The sequence below is a fragment of the Harpia harpyja genome, chromosome 3, assembly GCF_026419915.1.
Source record: "Harpia harpyja isolate bHarHar1 chromosome 3, bHarHar1 primary haplotype, whole genome shotgun sequence".
Taxonomy (NCBI): Eukaryota; Metazoa; Chordata; class Aves; order Accipitriformes; family Accipitridae; genus Harpia; species Harpia harpyja.
This window is the reverse complement of record NC_068942.1, coordinates 9,744,427-9,768,225: the sequence shown is the minus strand read 5'-3', so window position 1 is coordinate 9,768,225 and position 23,799 is coordinate 9,744,427. Positions and strand designations below refer to the sequence as shown.

General features: G+C 47.7%; 1 protein-coding gene and 1 long non-coding RNA gene across 4 annotated transcripts; one reads left to right on the top strand and one right to left on the bottom strand.

The window, feature by feature from the left end:
• Positions 1-421: 421 nt before the first annotated feature.
• LOC128139236 (uncharacterized) lies at positions 422-2,050 on the top strand. Its single transcript, XR_008234283.1, has 2 exons — positions 422-1,474; positions 1,659-2,050. It is a non-coding gene; the product is annotated as an uncharacterized LOC128139236 (long non-coding RNA).
• A 245-nt stretch (positions 2,051-2,295) lies between these two features.
• VGLL2 (vestigial like family member 2) lies at positions 2,296-10,479 on the bottom strand. 3 transcript variants are annotated; one of them, XM_052781349.1, is made up of 4 exons: positions 10,355-10,479; positions 7,834-8,125; positions 5,573-6,127; positions 2,296-4,630 (listed from the first exon to the last, which is right to left on the bottom strand). In XM_052781349.1, exons 1-4 carry the CDS (start codon positions 10,433-10,435, stop codon positions 4,527-4,529), a joined length of 1,032 nt encoding a protein of 343 aa, XP_052637309.1. In that variant the 5' UTR covers positions 10,436-10,479; the 3' UTR covers positions 2,296-4,526. The 3 variants fall into 3 exon arrangements, with proteins under 3 accessions (XP_052637309.1, XP_052637307.1, XP_052637308.1); XM_052781347.1 differs by having other exon boundaries at positions 2,296-4,613; positions 5,615-6,127; XM_052781348.1 differs by having other exon boundaries at positions 2,296-4,448; positions 5,615-6,127.
• Between the last annotated feature and the right edge of the window lie 13,320 nt (positions 10,480-23,799).

Here is a 23,799-nt window from a genome sequence, read left to right as displayed (position 1 = left end):
CTTTTTCTTTTTCCTTTTCCTTTTCCTTTTTCTTTTCCTTTTTCTTTTCCTTTTTCTTTTTCTTTTTCTTTTTTCTTTTCCTTTTTCTTTTCCTTTTCCTTTTTCTTTTTTCTTTTTTCTTTTCCTTTTCCTTTTCCTTTTTCTTTTTCTTTTCCTTTTCCTTTTTCTTTTTTCTTTTTTCTTTTCCTTTTCCTTTTCCTTTTTCTTTTTTCTTTTTCTTTTCCTTTTCCTTTTTCTTTTTTCTTTTTTCTTTTCCTTTTCCTTTTCCTTTTTCTTTTTTCTTTTTCTTTTTCTTTTTTCTTTTTTCTTTTTTCTTTTTCTTTTCCTTTTCCTTTTCCTTTTCCTTTTTCTTTTTTCTTTTTCTTTTTTCTTTTTTCTTTTTCTTTTTCTTCTTTTTCTTTTTCTTTTTTTTTCTTTTCCTTTTTCATTTCTCTTTTAATGATCCCCTGTTCCCATTTCCCTATGCAAAATTGCCTAGCCTACAAAATCAGTACCTCATTCCTCCAAATAATCACAACCCAAGTCTCTCTCCTTCCCCTGCTGCAACTGCTCCTCTGCGTGGCAGGCCAGGGAAGCCAGCCAGGACACCACAATCCCCCAGAGGAGCTGGCTTGCCCTTCTGTAATCAAAAGGGCACACTAATTACAACCCTTGCCCAGAAAAAGATGCACGAGGACTGCCAGTCAGAGAACCCTGGTGCATCTAAAGCCACCAGCAGCATTTTCCTCCCTTCCAGGAAGGGACCAACCTTTAAGCCCTCGCTAGAGCTTGTCATCAGCCTAAATAGGACTTCAAAGGGAAGGCGAGAAGGGATGGCAGTCCCTCCTAACCCAAGGAGGAGACAGGGCAGATACATTTCCCCAGAGTCAGGCAGCACACAGGCCAGGGGAGACGCAGGGATTACTCAGACTCTCTTTCACCCTCTCTCTCTCCTCTCCTCTCCTCCTCCTCTGCTGGGGGGTCCTATGGAAAACCCACTGGAAAAGGAGGTGGGAAGTAAGCGACGTTGCCCTAAAGCTCTCCAACATTAGACTGTAAGTGCAGGGGCACATATGTATGTGTCTAAGAGCTCTGTGCTGCATTCTTGCAACTGCAGCTACACTGAAGCAAAACCCTCATTAAAACAAAGTGGAGACTGCGACCACAAATACTGTGCCCCATCCCTACTTCCACCCTGCTCTTGACAGACCGCTGTTAACCTCAGAGTTCATTAAAACGGTATTCCTTCGTGCTTTGCTAATTTTCAGTTATTTTCAGAACAGGCAATAAACGTCTGCAGTGAACATGCCTGGAGCTTACTTTGCAAACTCCTACAAACTCCTCTCACTCGCCAGCAGTGGATACTCTTGCAATGCCCAGTACTGCCGTGCTCTGCAGCAGATCCCGTCCCTCTGCCTCCTTCCCTGGACTCTGCACGAACGGGTTGGGAGCTGTGTTTGTTCGTCTGTCCCAGCCGGGCTAGTCTGTTTGTCAGGTGGGTAGCCAGAGAGCACAAGCCGGTGCTAACCTCTGCACGACACTCGGAAAGGGGCAGCAGGAGGATCTGCTCTTCAGGCTGCAGGACCGGGGACTCGCAGCCCTGCTCTTTTGGTGTGTGACAAGCATGTGACAGATAAGACATACATAACATACAAAAAGGGTTTCTTTTGTATTTCCAGATTTCCTGCAAGCATTCATGATTAAGCAAGTAATAACCTGTGATGCAAAGAGGAACAAAACAGACTTGTAAAATGGCACCGAGGTTATTTGCATTGTTACTGCATTAGGAGCTGTGGCTCCAGTCCTGCAAAGACTGACGCCCAAGTCTTAAAGGTAGGTGCTGTGAGAAGTCCCCCTGGAGTCAGAATAACACAGAGTGAGCAAAACTCTGCAAGGATTAGCCAAAACAGGGCACGTGTGCTTTCAAACTGCAGTCCATCTGGAGTAGGAGCATTTTAAAAAAGTTGTTTGCACATCTAACACCTTGAGCCACAATCTTGACTTCAGTGTTTGGATGCTTTCACAACACAGCAATAAAAAAGAGTACCTGGAGAATAAATGTTGAAACCAATATTCATGTATTCATTGCATAAATTCTCATGCTTCACAGCCAAAATGAATTGTAAATGCCAATGACGTAAGTGACTGGTTTGTGCTTACATGAATATTTCCAAAGTATTTGGGCTGTATTGCCCAGCCCTCCTCATTGTGAATTACAGAGGAGAGGAGGAAAAAAGAAAGAAAGAAAAAGAAACAATTGTGGTGAAGCACAACCAATGATAGAGCCAGATTAATCTTTTTTCTTAAAAACTTTAAAAACAGCCTAAAAAAACCTGCAGGCAAACGCTCACGGAACAATCCTGTTATCTCCAAGCCTCTGCAGCAATAAAGTTAAATGCTATTTTTAGTTACTTTTCTCCTGCAAAGTACTGCTGCCTTCTTTCTTGATAGACGCCTCAGAACATTTTTGGTTTAACCGGTAATATAAATTCTGGAGTCCTTCCCTTGCCCTTTACAGCTTGTCTGAGGTCTGGCTAATTGGAGGCTGAGGGCAAAATGCTCAGGGTCTGGCTGAAGGAATCCCAGCGAGTCACCTCCTGCCATTTGCCAAGCTCTGGCCGGGGATGCTCTGCACACGTTGTTCCTTGCCAGCTTCTCACAGTATTTACTCACACTGCTTTATCATACTCTCACTATTAGGATTCCCATTCTTTCCCAGAAACAGAGTTATTGCTGAGCTGAAACCTAGGAGAAGCAAGTTTGGGTTATTCATAACTCCATTTCTGACACATAGTGAACATTATGCCAGATTATGTGAGAGTGTCGGAAGGTAAAAACTCTCATCACAGCACAAAAGTCCATTTTCTACTGCTTCTCCTGGTGTCAGAGGGGTAATGTTAGGACTCTTCTTTTACATGCATTGAACTTTGTCAGCATTGAAAGACATTACATTAAGAAAAAACAGAAAAAACCTAAAATACGGTAGTGTTGGGATCAAATGTTTTGCCTGTAAAAAAGTCAGCTTTTAAGTAGAGGGTGAATTTGTCATTTCTGCACAGTTTCATTAATTATTTGTCACCCTGTAATAGCATTTTAATTTACCAGTGCAATAGCAATGCTAAATGCTACAGTCCTCTCTTCTATCAGCTTCACGAAGCAACATCTGTTATTATGGAGCAGCCCCCTTACTTTAACCCATCTTACAGATACACCGTACACTAAAATGTAGCATTGCAACAATCTTGCATTTTCTTATCTTTTGTATTTATCACTGTATTTTTTACTAAGAAAATATTTTCAACTGCTAGGATTTCTATTTATCTTTAATGCAAAGTAATAAAATAACTCACTTCATCCACACGACAGGTATTTTTCCTATTTCATCCTGAGGTTTCCAGTTTGCCTCATTTCTCTTATTTAGCTTTAATTCTTCATAAAAGCACACAGGGTGAAAGAAGGAGATACCTTTAATGCAGCTTTCCTACTGTTAAATAGATATCTTATTCCCTCTTTCAAAAAAACCCAAAACAACTATTAAAGTGACAAAATGACAGCAACAAGTAGACAAAGAGAAATGTTAGAGGCAACTCAGACCTATTGTCCACCACGTGCCTTTCCTTCTGGTGTTCCCCTTAAAGGCTGTTGGGTTGAGGGCGAGCCGTTCTTCACGGGTTTCCTTCCTCCCCCTGCTTTAAGAGGGTTTTACTTTCACCAGAAATGTTTCTTGTAAAAAACAAACAAACAAACAAAAAACCCAACAAAAAAAACCCCACAACCAAACAACTGTTATATATCCAATGCAAATGTTGTGCCAAACTCTGAGAAGTGCCACCTTGGTTTTCGTCTTTCTGGGGTTTGAGCAGTTGTGCGTGGAACAGCTGCATCTCTGTAAGCCCGGGGCAGGTGGCCCCGGCCAGACACTTGCCACTCACAACCACAAAGCTGAAAAATCTGACCAGTTCCTTGATAGCCCGAAAATGTTAGTGAGTTCCAGTTTCTTCTCCTTTTACTTTTCTATAATGTAAAGTAAAAATCCAGTTCAAAACTGCTAAGTAGCTTTCCCATGTTTGCATTCAAGAAATAATTTTTACTGCCATAAAAAAATATTCACACCACTAAAAAAAAACCCCCATGATTTCCTCTGTGCCCTGTACGAGGGCCAGTGGTTTTGCATCACCATCCATGACGTCATTTGACTCTTTTAGAGTAGTCTGACTGAAGTTCTGGCTGTGGGGTCTGCTTAAATAGAAGTTCAACGTCTTTGGCTCTCCTCTTGCAACAGAAGGATTTTCCTCTCCGAAATAAGCCTAAAGTACCGTCCTTGCAATGCCGGGTCCTTTTAAGTCCCGTTGTCTTTCCCCGAGCTGCCGGGCCACAGTGGGCTTGGAAAAGGGCAAGGGGGGATCTGAGAGTCTTTGAGTCAGCACATCAGCTCAGAAGGGATCCACCACAGAAGGAGTAACGGCGAGCTGCAAACCAAGATCAGAAGTTGTTACAAACTGACCCGATTTCAGCTCTGAATGCCACCATGTCTAACAGGCAGAGATCTACAGGGGAGAAGAGCCAGGGGAAGAAGAGTGAAGGACAGCTCTAAAACCAGTATAGATCCTTGCTTTTATCCTGAGGCTGCAAACCTGAGAACGGAGAGAAGAAAAAAAAAAAGGAAGAAGAAAAATAGGTACAGGCATTTAAGGACAGAGAAAGACAAACTGCATTTCTGCCAGCTGCGATCAGAGAATCAGTCTAAAGCATGGGCTCCCCAGAGCCCCAGGAGGCCGTGAAGCAAGGAGAAGAGCCCAAGCTAGACTGGAGACAGGCACGTGTCCCTCCTGCCTAAGGTGAGGCCACCGTAAGGAGCCATCTGTGGCCACGATAACCCAACTTCAGCACGGAGAACTGTCGCCAGAGCGGGCTTTCCTTGCCTCCACAACCACTGACTCAGGAACTGCCACTGCTAGCTATGCCTGTGTCACCTTTCTGTCACCGCTGTGGCCTCACAGCCTTACTTCCAGGCACCCCACCGGGCACAGGGTGCCACTACCAAGGGAAAACCGTTGCCCTTTCTGCTCAGCAAATGCAATTGTGCTTTCCTCTCAAGAACCGGGAGGAAAAAATAACTAAGGAGAGGAGGTGGTTCATGAACCTGCGTGGGGTCTAGAAATGACCTGCTCTGCTGCGCTTGTCCCCGCTCCTGCCCTCGGGGCAGCCGGTGGAGGGAGCCAAGCGGTGATATTTGGGGCGGCTCCGTCCTGCTCCCAGCTCTTGCTGCTCAAGGCAAGAGCAGGGCCAGGGCCAGGACAAGAGTACCTCAAAGCAACCTGGACCCTCAGGGCATGTTTGCGGGTGCTAGAAATTCAAGGGGTGTTGGGGGGGGGGGGTGATGTGTTGTCCTGTCCTGTCCTCCCTCTCCCCTTCCTCACCTGCCTGGCCTGAGAGCCCCAAGAAGGGCACCCAGGGCAGAGCTCACGTGTCTCCCATGGGGCTCCCACCCCCGATTTATTCCCCTGCAGCGGCACCCCAACCGCCCTGCCACGGGGGGGGGTGCTTCCCTGCTACTATGGACGGCGTGAGGGAGGCAGGGGGCACGGGTGCAGCTGAGCCAGGGGACCCGGAGGGACGGCGGGCAGCTCTTTACCTGTGTCCACGTTGAGGCCGAGGCTCATCTCCCCCGCCGCGTTGGGGAAGGGTCCCGGCGTCGTCCAGGCCGCGGCGGCGCCCGCCTCGCTCTTGCCCAGTTCACAGGGGGGGCTGACCGGCGTGGGCACGGAGGCGGGGGTGAGGCGGTGGGGGCGGACGGAGGCGGTGGGCACCAGGAGCGAGCCGTAGCGGGGGTCGAAGTGGGGCCCGTAGACCTCGTGCATGGCGGCGGGGCGGGGGTAGGCGGTGCTCTGTGTCCCGATGTAAGGGTGGTGGTGGTGGTGGTGGTGGTGGTGGTGGGCATGGTGCCAGGGCTCGGGGCCACCCTGGTGCAGGTGGCTGTGCAGGGAGGCCGGCGCGTAGGGGTCGGCGGCGGCGGCGGCGAAGGGCAGCTCGCTGTGGGCGGCAGCTGCCAGGGGGCTGCTCAGGGTGGCTGGGACTGAGGAGGGCTGGTACGTGCTGTTCCAGAAGGACGGTGGGAAGCTGCGCTGGCTCATCGGGAAGGAGCCATCTGGGTGAAGGGAGCGGGAGAGAAAGGAAAGGCAGCAATGAGCACAACCAGCGAGCCCTGAGCTCCTTTCCCTAGGGCTCTGCCCCTCCCCAGATCCCCCCAAACCAGCCCTCGCATTCCCTTTATGCCCCAAACAGCTGCCAAACCCAAGAAAATTCTCCCAGCTGGTACAGATTCCTTTCCAGCTAAACATCCGACACACCTAGCCTAGGGCTTACCCATGAAACTGAAACTACTTGCTCCAGGTTTCCCTTAGTCCGTATTTGGGGAATAGGCTATTACCTAAGGTGAGGGAAACACCTCTTTTCTTCAGCAGAGGAAACTGAGCCAGAGCTATTACGCACCGCAGCAATTTCCAGGGTTGGATTTTTCTTGTTTGTTTTTTGTAGTAATCTCCCTGTTTAAGCATTTACACCCAGCACCTCGGAGGATGCCTGACACTGCCGGGAAAGCAGCTGCTGCCTCAGCACGGTTTCAAAGTGGGCAGGAACAGCACGAGATGCAACTAAGGGCCAGCCTGAATTTTCTAAACATCTGAGGGCAATTCCCCATCTCTTACACAGGTCTTAGGCCTGTTTCCTGGGTATATTGCTAGCATATTCGGGAAGCACTCTGCAGATCTTTGGAGATTGGCAGGGCAAAGGCCAAGGACCCTACATGTTCTTTGCCTGGTAAGCAACATGCGAGACGGACTAGTGATTATTAATAGCACAGATAGACATTACACATTATTAATTGGGAATGCACACTGTTCCCCAGACAAATAAAACCATGCTCCTCATACATGTTTGCCAGCGAGGTACGTCAGCTCTGTACCCTGCCATTACTTAGGAGAAAGGGAAGCGGTTCATGATGAGCAAAGAACTCCCCTCTCCTGCCATCAATTCCAGCGCTGAATATCTTCCGCCCGTGAAATATGTAAGCTACTATTTCATTCTTAGGAACTACTGACAGCAATTCATGGGGGGGCTGGGAAATAGGCTTTCAGCTGGGCGGGCAGCCCTGTGAGGGAGGGTCCCCAAAACTGCTGCAAAAGAAGTGCCTGCCCTAACTCACTGGTAGGCAGAGGGTGGGGAAGGTTATTATTCCCCTCTGCCCTGGGTACCCCCACGGGCTCGTCCTGGGTGAATCGGACATGGCTATGGAGAACTGCGCATCAGCCACGGCCGTGGCATTGCCCCACAGGGCCGTCGCTGTGGGCAGGTCTGAAAGCCCTCATTTCAGAAGTGTAGCGTCCTTGTCTCTGCTCCAGCACCAACCAGGGTGGCGATACGCATAGGGCGAGGTACAGGGACACACGCAATCTGGTTTTTAGTGGCGGGAAGCTGGTGAGGTGGTTCCCACACTTGTTTTTTGCTTTGTTCCCATGTTTGATTACCACCACGCTAAACTTTAAGCTGCCCCGGCAGGCTCAGCAGGGGAGGCTCTTGCCACAGCCACAGTGAGGGGGTCCCCTTGTTTGGCTGTAGCCCCCACCAGGTAAATTGCCTGCGCTGTAAAGGCCATTCAGTTCCCCGGGCTGCCTCCCAGGCTGCTTCTCCTTGGGCCACCGCAGCCCAGCGTGAACTGAAGGGTTTTCTTCTCTTCTTTTTTCCCCTAAAAGGGTCAATCGGCCCGGCGGAGGGGAGTAGGGAGAGGGGATGCGCGGCCGGCGGAGGGGGCGAGGTGCCGGCCTGGGGCCCCTCCGCGCCCCTCCGCGCCCTCACCCCGCCAGGAGCCGGCGTTCCGCGCTGCCTTCGGGCTGCCCAGCGAGAAGCTGCTGGGCTGGCTGAGGGCCCGGCTGAAGTGCTCGTCCACCACGGCGCTGATGTCCCCCTGGAAGTAGGTGAAGAGGACGCAGCGGGAGTTGATGTACTCGGCCTCGGGGGGTCGCTCCTTCTCGGGGCTGCAGTCCTCCTCCTTGATGCTGGCCGCGGGGTGGCTGGAGAAGGAGCTGCTGGCGCTGGCGCTGCTGCCGCTCTCCGGGGCTTCTTGCATTTTGGAGTAAAAGGCGAGTTTCTGGAGGAAGGGGGGAGGGAGGGAGGGAAGGAAGGCAGGAAAGAAGATAGAAGCGGTCACGCAGCGCAGCAAAGTGCGCTGGCCCTCCCTGTGCCAGCCGGGATGCAGCGCCGAGCCCGCTCCCGCGGTCTCTCCGAGAGGATGCGAAAGTTTCCTCCCCGGCTGCCCGCCGTCCCCCCAGCGGCACCCCCCACCCCGTAGCTGCATTTCTGCCCCACCCCGGGGAGGCAGCGAAGGGGCTGCAGATAGGGCTGGGGGCCCGAAACCCGGAGATGCCGACCGGGATGGAGCAAGACAGCCTCCGGGCGGGGCAGGCGCGGCCGGGCGGGGGGTTTACACGCACGGGTCCCCCGCACGAAGTCCCGCACAAGAAGGCACTTTGCAGGCCGGTTCCTGGGGGGACGGCTGCCGCCGAGGGGCTGAGATGCGGGGTGCGAGGCGGGGGGGAGGTGGTCCCCCCGGCAACGGGGGGAAGGCGAGCGCGGCTCGGTCCTCGGCTCGCAAAATCTGTCCCAAAGGGTGTCCTGTAACCCACAGCGGCGAGGAGGAGGAAGGGGAAAAAAAAAAAAGAAAAAAGAAAAAAAAAAAGACTGGCAGCCTCAAACACATTTCAAGGCAAAAAAAGCATTTCCCTGGCCAGCAAGAAGCTGCAGGTATTTCCTACGAGATTATTCTGTTTTTGCTGGATTCCACCAGGTGGGAAAACAGCGGGCGTTGAGGAGTTTGCTGAATGTTTCCCATCTTCTCTTTAACCGCGTTAGCGTGTCCGCAGTTGCTGGGAGTTTGCGGAGCGGGTCAGAGCCTTGGGCCAAGACACGCGAGATATTTAATAATGTCACTCCTTCGTGACGACCGCCTTTCCACTTGGCTCCCGGCTCGGCCATTGAGGTAATGATCATCCCCCTAAATAATGTCACGAAGCCGTATGCGGGGCGGGCGGGGGGGGGGGGCGGCTGTTGGTGGTGGGGGGAAGGCAAGGTGGGGGAAGACATCATTTGCTATTTGTAACAGGTATTCCGGCCCCGCTGCCAGGCGCCGGAGGTGGGACACGGGCCACCAGGCCGGGGGCTGCGCGGAGCGGGGCCGCTCGCCCCGGCACCGGCCCTGCACGGCGGGGGCTGCCGCCCGCCCCGGGACCGGGGTGCTGCTGTCTCTATCCATCCCCTCTTTCGTTGTGCTGGGGGAGGAAGGAATTCATTTCTGGAGGGAACGAGGGGGAGGAAAAAAAAGAGAGAAACCCAGAGGGCGAAAGAGAAAGCGGCGTGCAGCAGGTGCAGCCCGGGGAAACGAGCCCGGACCCACGCGGGACGGTGCGCGTCCCGGGGCGGGCAGTTCCCCCCGCACGACGGGCTGTGCGTGGTGCCGCGAAACGTCCCCGCGGCCGGAGGGATCCTTTTCTCGAACTCCGGGGATTAATCGATCCCCGCGATAGCCCGGGCGGAGCTGCACGCAGCGCGGTGGCTCTCGCCCACGAAGTACCCGCGGGTCTAGCAGGCGACCGCCGCCGCCGCCCCCTGGAGCCCGCTGTGGGCCGGGGGACGGGCCGGGGTCCCGCCGCCGAGCGGCCCCCGGGAGCATCCCCGCAGCCCTTGCCGCACCGCAGCCTTGCCCCCCCCGCCCCCGCCGAACCGGGGAAACCCCGCAGCCTCCCGGCGCTCTCGCCTCCCCCGCTTCCAGAGGGTGACTCCGGAGCAGCCCCTCGAAGGCGGCTGGTAAAATATCTGCCCGAAGCGGCTCTCGCAGGGGGCGAGCGATGCCCCGGGCAGCCCTGCCTGGCCGCTCCCGGCGGGCCGGCGCCCGCAAACCGAGCAAATCACTGCCCCGAGCCGCCGCGCTCGGATGGAGGCCGTCCCGGCAAAGGAGAAGGAAAAAAAAAAAAAAAAAAAAAAAGAAAAAGAAAAAAGAAGAGAAGGGGAAAAAAAAAGAAGACGACGAAAAAAATCCCTAAAAAGGCATCGCAGGGTTAAAAGCGCGCTCTCGCTCCCGAGGCAGCCCGCAGCCCGTCGGTCGCCGCCGGGGTACGTACCCTGCCGAGCCCCGCGCCAAGGTGGGATGCGGTTCTGCTCCGCTCACCATCGCAGGCTCCCAGATCTTCCCCCCCACCCCCCACCCCCCTTTCCCCTCCCCTTCTCCTTTTCCCTTTTTCCTTTTGGTAAGGCCCCAGACGGCCATCCTCCAGACGACACCCCTCCCACCCTCTGCCTCTTCACCGCTGCCCCCCGCCCGTACCTGGTGATAGGGGCTGTAGGCTGCCGCGAAGTAGGGCTGGGGAGGACCGTAGACTTGGTACATAACATCCAAACAGCTCATGGCTGGCCGCCGCCGAGAATTATTTTTTTTCTCATCAACTCGTGTTCTGCAAAGTGGAGCAGTGCTTCGCGGGAGGGAGGTTCCCGGGGGTTAAGAGGCACCACTCACTGGTGGGAGGAGTGAGGGGGGATGAGACCGCGCTGGGCTGAGACGACACCCCCCCCCGCTGCCCTCCCTCCCTCCCTCCCTCCCTCCCTCCCTCCCTCCCTATAGCGCGGCTCCCTCCAGCAAATGCGCCGGGGCCGGAGGGTCCTCCGCGGCCGCTGGGGGAGTTTCAGCCCCGGGCCCGGCGGCTGGTAGGGGTGGGGGAAGCCGGAGAGAGCCCCCTTCTGCAGCCGGGGCTGCCCGGGAGGTGCGGGGGGGAGCTCCGGCACCCGGCGCCCGTCCCGGCCGCGCAGGGACCCTCCGGTGGCCGCGGGGTGCGGGGGAGCCGGGTGGAGGGGGTCTTGCCCAGCGGGGCAGCCCCTCTCCTGCTGCGTTTCATTTCATTTAATTTATTTCCATTTATCTAATTTAATTATTTCATGCGCTGCCCCTCCGCCGGGTCGCTCCGCGCCTCCCCGCGCTGAGGACTCCCCCCCATCCCCCGGTCGGGTCCCGCTGCCGACAGGGGCGAATTGGGGCTCCGGGAAAGGCAGGGATCTGGGTACACAGCCCCCCCCCCCCCAAATCTCACGGAGCCCAGCGTCCGCCTGAAAACGCTGCCACCAAAGTTACGGGAACTGAAAGGTCTGATGAAGCAAAGAAGGAAAAAAATCAGTTGTTCCCCAGGAGGAATGTCCCCAGGAATTTTGAATCATTATAAATGCTGGGAACGGCGATGCTTTTGCATTTAATAGAAACTAAAACAGCGCCGAGGGCAAAGGCACGTGAAAAGAACAAATGATCGTGAAGGTAAACTGGATTTACTCCCCGGCTTTCTGCCGAGTACGGCGCACACAGGCGTAAATAGGTGAATGTATCTTAACTGCTAATTTTGTCGGCGGTGTATAGGCGGGAGATTAGTTTCTAACAGAGAGATGTAAGTTCTCATTTCAATAGCAGCCCTTTGAAATATTCAGCTTCATGGTATGGGTCACAACTACTGTGAAAAGAGACCCGTTTTAGCTTATGTTTTAAGCATTTGCAATGAAGCCAAAACATACAGAAAATATGAGACAAAGAATATTACTTGGTTTTCAAATGATGGTTGTTTACAAAACTATGGGCAAAAAATCTGAAAAGAATGAACACTTTGAACTCTGAAGACCTGGAAATCTTTACTTGAATTTTAGCAGAAAATCCTCATAATTAAAAACTAATATTTGCCTCTATTTTGTTTCCTCCCAAATGTAATTTTTATATTCCAAATGCTAGGAGTTGTTCTGAATGCCCGTCCTTTGCCAAAATCATATTTCAGTGCCTAATGAGCATAAGTGTCAATTTTTTCTGCACCAGGTGCAAGGTTTAAAATTCATATTTAAACCATTTTTTTCTCCCTCTTCTAGTTTGGTAAATTTGTTTTTCATACTGCAATGCAGCCTGGAACGCCGTGGCTGCGGGCTTCAGCCCCAGCACCACTCCTTCCTCCATCAGAGCAAATTTTGTGTCGCTGGTCGAGAAGCAAACGAGGGGGAAGAACTGCGGCTATTAGGCCTTACAAAAAGAAATGTATCTCGTACTCTATCATTTTATTTCTGCTGAGTAGCAAGCAAATAGCCACGGTACGGGGAAGGACTCATTCTGTGGCTGGCATCCAAAACAAGGCAGTCAGCTAAGGAACGCCTCTCCGCTCCTCGCAGCGAGAGGCTGAGGGACCTCACTCGGGACGACGGGATCTCGCTTCTCCCGTGTGTCCCTGCTCCTGAGAGGTAGGGAGCTTTCCCACCATGCAGAGATCTGTGCCTATTTCAAAGCTGACAAGGAAAAAAAAAGCCCATTTCTCAGAAGGTGAGTCTGATTTGGACACATACTCCAAAGACATAGCATACTTGCCTGCTGTTCGTACAAGCTCTTCACCAACAACTTTGTGCAATAGCAAAGGTAGGATCTGACACTTGCCAAGGCTGAGTGTTTGCTTCTCGTGAAGAAAAACCCAAAGTATAATAGCAACACGTGCGACTGGGTGCTGCGATGCGGCAGATGGTCGAGGTTGTGTCCCCTGGAGAATCTTTCCTTGAGGGCTGGATTGAGGGGTTTTAGCTCACACTCAAGTATATGTTAGGGGAATCAGGTCTGATGTGGCTTGGTATGAATTCAGTTTCTTTTATAAACAGCTGTTTGACTGTAAAACTGCCCAATGTAAGACATGAGCAAACTTTAGTGCCTTAATGCAGAGCAAAATAAACACTCAGGCAAAACTGCTGGGGGTGTTTTACCTTCTCGGTGCACTCTGTGAAATCAGTCCTGGTATAGGAAATTATCCTGGAAATCAAGGGTCAGAAACTATATTCGCCAATGATCTCACTGCGTATTTACAATTATATATAAATAGTTTTTCTTGGTCCTAACTAAAGAATTTTAGGTGGGTTGAGTCACACAAGGAACTACAAAGGCTTGGAAAAAAACAGCTGAGATATCTCAGAGAGAAAATTATGACAGCAATGAAGGAAAGCACAGTTTTAGGAAGGACATGGGTTAAGAATTGGCTGTGTACCATTAAAACACTGGCATGGGCCTACTCCTACGGCCATACACTGGTAATGTTTCACAGCAGTAATGTGAAAAGAAAATCTTGTTGTCAGGAATAAGGAATGATAGGTTCTGATAAACAGCAAGATGCAGAAAGTTACAATTTGCCTCCGAAAACATTCCTATAAAGCAAGTCAATGTTATCTTCTAACTAAGCGAGAACCTTTCACAAAAGAAGAATTTGGTATTGCTGTGAATGGCTCACTGGACAGGCAAACAGATCATCAAACAAAACATCAACATTCAGAAAGACTGGGACAAAAAAGTCATGGAAACGTGATAGCACTGACCATGCTTGTTGCTCACCTTCCCTGGAAATCCTGCATCCAGTGTCAGCCCCCCGGGTGCAAAAGTTGGAGCAGCGAACATCATGTTCAATAAAAGGATTAAGTATTTATTAGCCAGAAGGGACCTTTCTGTTTCTTCAGTCTGACCACATATATACTTCATGCTGTTGATACTATACTTTTTTAGAAGCTCGGGGAGAATTTTGCTGTTTCCAGAAAGGCACGCTTTCCTGACTGGAAGGTACCAGGAGGTGGATGGAGGATCTAGCCCTTGCTGCAGCCGTTTACCATTGTGCTTAGTCGCCTTCAGTGTTTCTCACTTCCAGCTTGAGTTGGGCTGGCTTCAGCTTTCAGCTGTTGGTTCATGTAATGCCTTCACTTAGCTAAACAGTCCTCCCATATGTAATATTTTTTCTTATGAAACTTACTTTATTCCACATAATAATCTTTTTTTAATGCCAAAATAGATGCAGCTCCTTAATCTTCTACAGCAATTTCTCCAGTCCTCAGATAATTTTTGTACCTTTTTTTCTTTGCACCCTTTGCAATTTTTCAACATTGTTTTATAATATTGACACAAGAACTCATTATTATTCTAACATATTTCTTGCTGAAGGTATACACAAAGTAAAATACCTTCTTAGCAACTGATGCTTAAGGCTGTTAGGGTTTTTTTTGCCACAACACAATTTTAAAGACACATCATGCTGGCGTGCTTTCCCACTGTGATCATCACAGTATTTTCAGGATCACTACTACAAGTTCGTAAAAACCGTGGACTGTTTGGTGGTATGGAGCTGATGGTACAGGAATGTTTCTGGCATTTCTTCTGAGCTCTTACATAGCTGATGATTGAGATTGCAGGTAACCAGGCTGAAAGGTTTGGCGATCCCATGCAAGCCTATGACATCTGCTCACAACTCCTTGTAGAGTCATCTTTTCCAGGAAGGACCCTTTCCAACACCTGCCTTCTTGGTGCTAGGTGTGCAGCGCTGCAAAGAGCTCCATTTGTGTGCTCTTTGTTCTTGAAAGTGCCAAGAGATTTAGCAATAGACTCAGGTCTTTCCAAATGTCCCACCTCCCACCTTACTCAGCAGTCTTCTTGTCACTATGTTACCTGCAAAATTTATTGGTGTGATTTTATATCAACTTTCAAGTTACTGATGAACATCTTGCACAGTTCACAAACTAGCTAATATGAATAATGCAGTGTTCAGATACTATACTCTTATATAGCAGTATTCATACTCCTAAATACTAAAGATTTTCTGTTGACTCCAGCTTCTTGCAATTTTTATCCATGTGCTGTGTGCATTATTTATATTGTGCAGTGCCTCCTCTATGAGATGGTAACTTTAGTTTCACTAGGCTTCCTATTTCTGCTCTCTATTTTATTCTCTAATGCCTCAATCTGTCTGTAGAATTCAGCACATACTCAACTTTCAGTTGAATGTGTTACTTGTGGGTTTACGTGGGTCAAATTTGGCTGAAATGAATTAAGATCAATATTGCTGTTCTTCTTTCTTATCTTGTCAGTCTTTGTGCTCCGTCTCCCTGAAAGCTTTTTGGTTTTTTAGGGCTTGGCAACTGTTACCATGGTGTTCCCAGGGATGTTTTTGAGGTGCAGCCTCTGGGTCTGTATTGATTTAGAAGACTTTAGGCTCAAGAGCTGCTGGCTTGGTGGTTTTCACAGGCACTGAATTAACTGAAATTAAAGATAAAAGTCAGTATGTTAAAATAGCACGAGGACACATATACCTGACTTCCTTGTCTCCTTTACTGTCCCAAGGAACCCAGTTTTAATTTGTTTTTTAATTTTCAACCTCAGAGACCTTGTATAGTTAATTTTAATTTTCCTTTGGGAGCATGATTTTTTTTTTTCTTTTCCTTTTTTTCCCTGTGGCTCAAAGAATTAACCATTAGCTGCTAATTATCACACGTACAGATACTATTTGGTGTGCGTTCGTATATGTGACAACGCATCTACTCCAGTGACACGGTCTGCAGCAGCTGGAATGTACGCGGTGATTTTTACTCCATGATGTATTTACAGGGGAGCTGCAGCCCGGCTCAGGGCACAGCATCTGGCGTGTGTCACTCACCCGTCCTACCCAACCCTGACAGGCCGGAGGCATCACCTGTCTCCCCTCTACTGATTGCGGCAGATGAAGAGATCATTATGCAGGGCTGCAAGGGAAATCTAGAGCTGTCATAACATGTGTGAGAACACACTGAACGCATTGAATTTAGGGCTTGATTTTGTAATAGGAAAGCTCACGGAAGTTTTTCCATGAATTGGCATAGGAATAGGCTCTGTTTTGCCCTCAGAGGTAGAGCTAGCAGCTTTTCTGATGCATGTATTGTGGCACACTCGGATCTGAGCTCAGTCGCTGTGCACCTCTTTCCCGCCCTCAGCACTGAACTACTGGGAAGTGATTCTGGCTTGTTCTGAGATTCATGCACCAAGACACTCTACAGTTATTTTTGTATTTGTATATAAGATATATAATACATATTTCCTCTGTGCTCAGGACAGAGAGGCAATTTCAGACAAAATGTTCCCTAACAATCACCCCCAAGCACATAATAGGTTTCTTCTGTTTTATTGTACTTCTTTCTATTGTTATGATGTAAAAGTAGAAACAGGCTGTGTCTGAGCTCTCTTGAAGTTTCTGAAGCACCAGCCCTATTAACATAGGCACTAAACTCTTGATGGAATTGAGATACGTAGATCCTCTGCAATACCCAGTGCCAGTGATTTTGATGGCACAGTCTTTTACATTTGCGTGCTTTGTTTTGAAAAAGAAAGTATCTTTCTGTGAAGGCCTTAATTCCTGTAAATGTTTTCATTTTAGAAGTGTTTGTCTTTCCACTTTTGTAGATAATATTTCAGACAGAGGGAGGTAGGTGGCAGAGAAAGACTGCAGCTTGAGAGAGTAAGTGGCTCGATGCAAGGAAACAAGATGATCAGGTTTTCAATAGGGCAGAAACAGGTAAGGTATAAGCTTTTTTTGTCTGTACAGACTTTTGTATAATACCGACAATATGAAGCTGGGATGAGGAAAAGAAAGTCTGTCATTTACTTCCATGATTAGATCTTCCTTAAGTGGAAACTTTTATTGCTTAGAGTGGGCAATATTATATCACACTGGAGGGACTCACTGGTTCACTTCTGTTTTATTCAATGTGTATTTGGCTAAGCCTCCAGAAAATGTCACCAGAAAATGTTAACAGAGTATATTTTAAGCAAAATAAGTGCAAAATAGAGTAAAAAGAAAATTCATAGCAAAATACTGGAGGTGGAGCCATGATACAGGGAATTGTGTTCTCATCGCTTGGAATTGCCCCAAATAATGTAGCTCCTGGATTGAGTGTAAATAGGTGTGATTTCAGGGGCTAGAAAATATCCTGACTCTCTGAAACTGAACAGAGCCCATGTTTAAATTTTTTTATGGCCATACTTAACAGAGAACTTAGTCCTGATGGTTGCAAAAGCCTACCCCATCTTTAGAAATGGTTGCAAAAGCCTACCCCATCTTTAGAAATGAAGTTGGAAAAACAAACAAGAAAAAGAGAGGAGGAGAGTAAGAAAGGAATAAAGGAAGGTGCTGCCACTGTAGGTATGCACTGTGTGAGGGAGAAGGGGACAAAAGAAAATGTAATTTGATTTTAAAGATAATATCTATTTATTGTAGCCCAGTCCACAGGAAACCAGTGTATACACAGATGTATCGTAGCTCAGCTGGAAACTCTGCCTTAATTTCATATTAGTATCTGTGTAAATTTATCTCATTTGATACTGAGGGATAAGAAAATAGTATGCAGATGAATTATTTGTAATAAATAACAATGCTCCAGACTCTATTGAGGACACATGTAATCCGTGCCCCATTTTGTACACAAAAATACTAGAATAGGAATGGAATTATGAAATCCCATGCGATAAACACACCCTCAAAGGGAAATCATAAAGTGCATACAAAGGATCATGTGCTGGGATCTTCACACAAGATGGTTGTACATTTTAAAGAAGGATCTTTTCTCATGCTGAGGTAGGGACTTTCCTGAACTGCAAAGTGTTTTACATGTACATATAAACTAGTCAGTGAGCTGGCAGAGGAGGTAAGAGCCATCAATTTAAAGAAAGTAAGCCATTTCATACTTCTCCTATGATTATGTTTTCTTCCTTAAAGAAGGCTTGTGTGCATTAAGGAACTTCTGGTCTACTGAGTTAGATTGATGGAGATACTATCCTAACAAATCAAGTTTTTGAAATTCAGGTCCAGTTTATATATCAAGGTAGGAGAATGCAATTTTCAATTCAGAAAGATATCCCAGTTGAGGAAAACTTCAAAAATTACCTTTAAGTCTCTGTTGAGGTTCTGTATTAGCTGGTAAGAGCCAAGCACACGGGGTGACAAATACTTGGAGTTGCTGCTTCACAATAAATGAATAGGCAGGACTTCATTTAGGCTCAGAATTTGGCATAACTTTTTGAATACCAGTTTTCAGAAATTGATTTTTAACTCACAGACAGTTCACTGAGCAGATGGGAGGATGGTTTAATGTAGAGGAGAGTATGAAAGCTGAAGAGCTGGCCAAATGTAGAGTGGAATGGGAAGGCAGCTCGAAGCTATTTCTGTGTCCTTGGCTGTTGAAATAATACAACCACAGCATTAAATAAACTGGCTTGTCTACCATTAAGGTATTAATTTTTGTTATACTGCCTATTGCTGGTCACAGGGACAATTTTACCAGTCTGTGCAACTCTTGTCCTGATCTGCTCCTCTATTCCTGGCCTTGGAATGGACTGGGACCTGGCTTTACTGGTTTTGCTGGGCGGGGATGCTGCTGCCCCCGGGAGCCCTCGTGCACCCTCCTGGTGCAGGCTGGTATTTGCTTGCAAGGCAGCTGAAGCAAGGGCTGAGGGTGATTTCCAGGGAAATCAGAAACAGGCAAGAAAAAGCTGTTGGGGAGAGCCTGCCATCAACTCCACGCTCCAGAGGAAAAGCAGGAGCCTTGGGAATCCCTTCCGGCTCCTTCCTCTCCCACATGCCCCATGCTGTGTCCCAGCCTCCTGCACACCCGAGGACAGAAGCATGTCTTTCAGTATGCTGTGTCTTTCCAGCCGGCGTGTGCCAAGCCATATTTCAGTCTCTCGCCTTCCAGCACCAAGCAAACTCCACAGTCCTCGCATTCCCGCAGCACGGGACACCCCGCTCCTGCTCCTTCCAGTATGGAGCACAGCTTGCGGCCATGCTCCAGGGGAAACCACATGCAGGTTAATGGGTGTTGTGCTCTTTTCCAGGTGAGCATCTTCTCATGGGGGAGGAGAACTTTCATTATTCAGCAAAACACACCCAGGTGCCATGCTCCACTCACCCGCAAGTGCTGTTACACTGTTTGAAGCCAGTGTTGGAGAAGATGTCATATAACATCTTTGCCCCTGTGCTTTCTCTTGCCCTGTAGTCTGAATATGCAGAACTATGCATCCGCTACTTCTCTTCTGCTTGCAGCCAGTTTGGAGTGTGTGTCCTGCTCTTCACTGGAGCTTCAGAGGTTGGCCGCCAGTTCTTTTTCAATGTCACTTTTGCGCATTACCCTGGCACAGTGTCAAAAGTCAGTCAGCCCGTAGAAATAGGGTAGTGTTCGTCAGTTCAGTGTTCTCCAGTTTGCCAAGCCCAGGGATCCCTCCTGCAGCTCACTGGAAAATGCACATCCTTCCTGCAGTCCCAGCAGCATCCTAAAAGCGACTGCCCTGTGGCACCCTTCTGTACGCTTCTGTTATTTGAGAAAAGCAAGATGACTCCCGCTCCATGAATTGTATCAGTGTTAATCTCCTAAATCAGTGATGCTGCCTCACAGCTTTTACGTAGATGAGAGAAAGCTGGCACAAGGGTAAAATGAACTTTCCAAAGGGTATTCAGGGCATCCTGAGACTGCATGTTTTTATCCAAGTAGTTATACGTGCTTTAGCCAGAACCGTGTTTTCTTCTGCATCTGGGAGAGCACATGCTAACATAGGCATTCCACATATACAAGAAACACTAAGCAGAAAAAAATACTCTACCATCCTCATTGACTTAGTAAAAAGACAAGGATCTTTAAGTCAACACATTTTTTTCTGCAACTATGTTCCTCTGTACTCACCATTTATCCTAAAATGTAAGTTGTTTACAAGTTTCTTTATCAACACAAAGAGTCAATCCTTTTGCTTTTCAGAAAGAATAAAAAAAATTTAAAATATGTATGAAAACATGCAGAAAATACATACAGTGTCTTTCACACTAAAAATCCCCAAATGCTTTGGAAGTTGTAGTTTACATGTCTGCTAGACTGTTTCTACCGAGATTATTTATCCATTTACTATCTATTTATTTGTCTATCTACCTACCTACCTACTAGCCTGTTATACAAATTTCCCACAATTATCAGATACCTAAGCAGAGACAATTTGAAAGGGATTTCATGGAAAGGGAAGGCTCAGCACCTAATATCTAGAAGCCAAGCCTTCGGATCTAAAAGATATGACAGGGGAACTTCTAAACCAAGGACTGGAAAGAGCACTTTGGCTTGTCGGGGTTGAGAAGCCTGGAAGCTATACGCAGCAGAATCATGGACAAGATTCACCTCCAATCTCTTTTAGGGACTCATCCCATTTCCAGTTTGCTGTTGTCTTTTGTGGAAACACTTGGCCCAAACCTAAACCATTAATTTCCCACAGCTCTACTGAGTTAATATTTTTCTCCCCCTTTTTTAAAAATTCATTTTCAAGTAGGAAATCTACTTGTGTTGGGAACATTAACATCTTTAAAACCCCTAGTACAGGTTAATTAGCATTCAGCTATACAATAAGCACTACAGCTGATCACCGTTTAGTTCTCTTGTAGTTGATGGTTTTGACAGGGCTTTCCCTGATGTTGTTGCTTTCTAGTGCTGATCCCTCTGTCATGGGGGAGGACTTTCACCTTATGCCCCCCTTCTCTGCCAGAGTCATCCTTTCCATCCTTTTTGCTGGAGTCAGCTGAAGTCTCAGCACCTGGAGACCCTAGTGTGGTTCCTTCAGTTTTCGTGGTGAGATCTCACTGCGTGTGTGCCGTCGGCAGGTGCCCCGCACTTCTGCGGGCCTGGTTTGGATTGGGACGTTTTCCTAGGACCTTGTACCCTCATCTCAGCCCTGCCAGTATAAGCAGCATTCCTGGCGTGGATGGCCAGCTGGCTGTTACAACCTTCTTTGACACCATGCTATGTAAACCTACTCAGGGCAGGTCTTGTTGATGTGTGAAAAATGCTTCTAGCAGCCTGCTCCCACCTGCACTGAGCTTTCCAGCTTCACAGACTCGCTGACCCACAGTGAGCAACATTTGGGAAAGCAAGAAAATGGTTTGCTATAGGCAGGGAAGGGAGAAGAAAAGGAGTGGAGGAATAGGTTTGGTTTTCAGAAGAACAGAAGTTTTCAGAAGCATGCTGAATGAGGATTGGCACTGTGGGCCAACAGCAAGTGCAGTAAGAATGAGCCTGCAGAAACACTTGTTATATACACAGCTCTTTTGAAAACCTGTTTAATTGATTAATTTATATGTATTGACTGCTTACCAGCAATCAGCTTACATACAATACACATATGTTTGGCTTTTCTGGGTAAATGGGGTTTGTGACTGCTCAGAATGGTACACCACTGGTGTACCTGCCACTTGGGATGTACTACCAGATAAACAGATGCCGACACACTGCCACAAATGGACAGTTTCTTGTGAAGAAGACAGTAAAAGTGGTTAAAAAGTGTATGCATGTATGGGTATACAAATATACATGCACATACATATACGTATATATACATTATATACAGATAGGTATACACACATATTCTTTTTCATTCTCTGGCAACTATAATGAAAGTCTGGAGATGAAAATTGGCAACAACCAACAAATTGTTCACTAAAAACTGGGAAAAGGATACTTTCTTAAAAACAGCTAAAATCTAGTATTTGATTGAAGAACTGCCTCGACATAAAGCATGTGGCCAGATCAGTGGATGATGCTTCTCTGAAACCAGAAGATGCCAGAAGCAGGTCCTTCTTTCTCTCCTGGAGGTCACGAAAAGTGGCTGTTCCCAGAGAGTCCCTGCAAGGGAACACTTCCTCCCCTCAGACTGCAGCTGCTTCTGCACCATGTACCACCAGGTTATAAACAGTGATTGGAGACATTGGCCAAACCTATGGGAAAAAAACCCAAAACACTGTTCATGTTCATGTGGCAGTGTTTGGTGGAAGTGTAACAACTCCCCATACTTTGGAGGAAAGCTAGTGTCTGTCTGTTTTTTACAAAACAAATCAAACGTCCACGCCACAAAAAGTGTGCTCCCAAACCCACTGTTTGTTGTCTGTGTTATTTCAAAATCCAAGGCAACCGGGGCTGGGAATATTTACAGCCGTCCATGAATATTCTGGCCTTTAAAATGTCATTAGGCTGTCTTGATAAATTTTTGTTTCTTTTTCCCCAGTTTTTGCTTACCTCTAGAGCAGGTTGGAATGCTTCAGTTTTTTCCTGGGCCCACTTTTGAACAAATAGGAAAATACTGAGCAAATATGGAAATATTTTGGAAAAAATATTCCATCTCCATTTCACCTCTGGAAAACTCTTTCACTGGCCAACCTCACCTGTGCTAGAAGATTACATCTGTTAGTGAGTGAAGTTCTTGGAAATAAATTCTCAGTGCATATGGCACAACCTTAATCTAAAAATGAACTGTTAATTGAGGCAGGAGCAGGGCAGGGTTAGGAAAAAATGGGATTCATTAGGAAAGGGATAATTTAGAATTAACGCAGTGGAAGGTCATCAGGCTAAAAAAATAGTTTTTAGTGACTTCACCTTTCTACACTTTTCTGGATCTGCCTTTTTGCTTCTGTTTGAATGTGGTATGAGCAGACCCCCCAGTGCAATATAGGGCAGCTGGACAGTTGGGCACAGCACGGGGTGGCCCTCATGGAATTGTTCCTCTGGCTAAGCTTGCTGGAGAGAATATGTTTGGATTACAACCTCTCATGGTTTTTGGTAGCACTCTTGATTTGATCTCGAGTGCTTCTCATGGTGGGAAAATCAGCAGCTCCAAAGAATAACTATGTTTCTGCAAACCTCCCAGGTCCAAAGGAAGCTTCGGTTGGGTAAAGGATCTGTTCCGATCATCTAGCACTGCATCTCCAGATACTCGCGTGTCAGCTGGGAGCTGTGGAACATGATCCCATTAGGTTTGGGTGTGCAGTAGAGACAGACCTATCAAGGATGGATGGATAGGGAGTACACTGTATGGGCCATAATCAGGTCTTGTTACATGCTTTAAAAATACCGAGGATGAGAGGATTTCTGTTTTATTATTAGTTTGGGAGGTGTTGAGAATGAAACACTTTTGATTCTTTGCTCTGCTTTTGCCATTGGGGTAAAATCTAGAGCAAAGAGCAAAAAATTAATCTAGAATTAATTTAATTCTAGATACCATCCAGTGATTTATAAACTCCTGATCCTAGCAGCCTGAATGCAGGCATGGAGAGGAAAGCAATCCTGTAGCCCTGGACTTACCCCCAGTGAGCAGTCTCATCCACTGACTCCCAAAAGGCTTTTAGAAAGAAATGCTCGAAGCAAGATATAGAAATAGGGATCTCTGTAAAATGTACTTTTAAAGACAGTCTTGTATACATTGGTTTCATATTATATAATGGCATGTCAGACACGCTCTGCCCCCCTCCGAGGGCTGAGCCCTTTTCGCTCAGTGCGGTATGGAGCACACACAGTCCCAGGCTGGTAACAACTCCGTGCTTCGCATGGACGACATATTTTGGAAGACATCGAGAGACTGGATTCAAAACAAATATAGAGAAAATAAAAAAGACGTAATGTGTAAAAGAGTATTTCACGCACGTGCAAATTATGCCCGGACAAAATATTCTTGTGAGAAAAATAGCAGAGTGCAGGGAGAAAGGAAAGTGCAGTTTGGTGGGGTGGACAAAGAGCTAGCTCAGGCGAGCCTGGCCAAACAGCGGTTACTAGGCTGTAAAAAATGGACATGGCAAATGTACTGCATTTGCTAAAGGCTCCATGAAACTCCAGGGAAAACAGAGCATTCACAGAGTGGCTCCGCCGACAGCGAGAAAGTTTCATTATTATTAGTCATATGCTGAGGATGTCAAGGAATTTTAAGGCCGCACTCTTTGCATTTTTAGAGGTTATTAATGAAATAGCATAGCAAGGTGAATTACATTAAAATATTTTTCTAACCATTCCAGAAATCTTGGTCCAAGTTGGCATAGGGGGGCTGGCAAGTGGTGAACTTTTGACCGAAGCTCGGATTGCCGGGAGACACATCCTCCTTGTTAGTTTCGGGTGACAGTTCACTGTACTAGAGGGATCCAC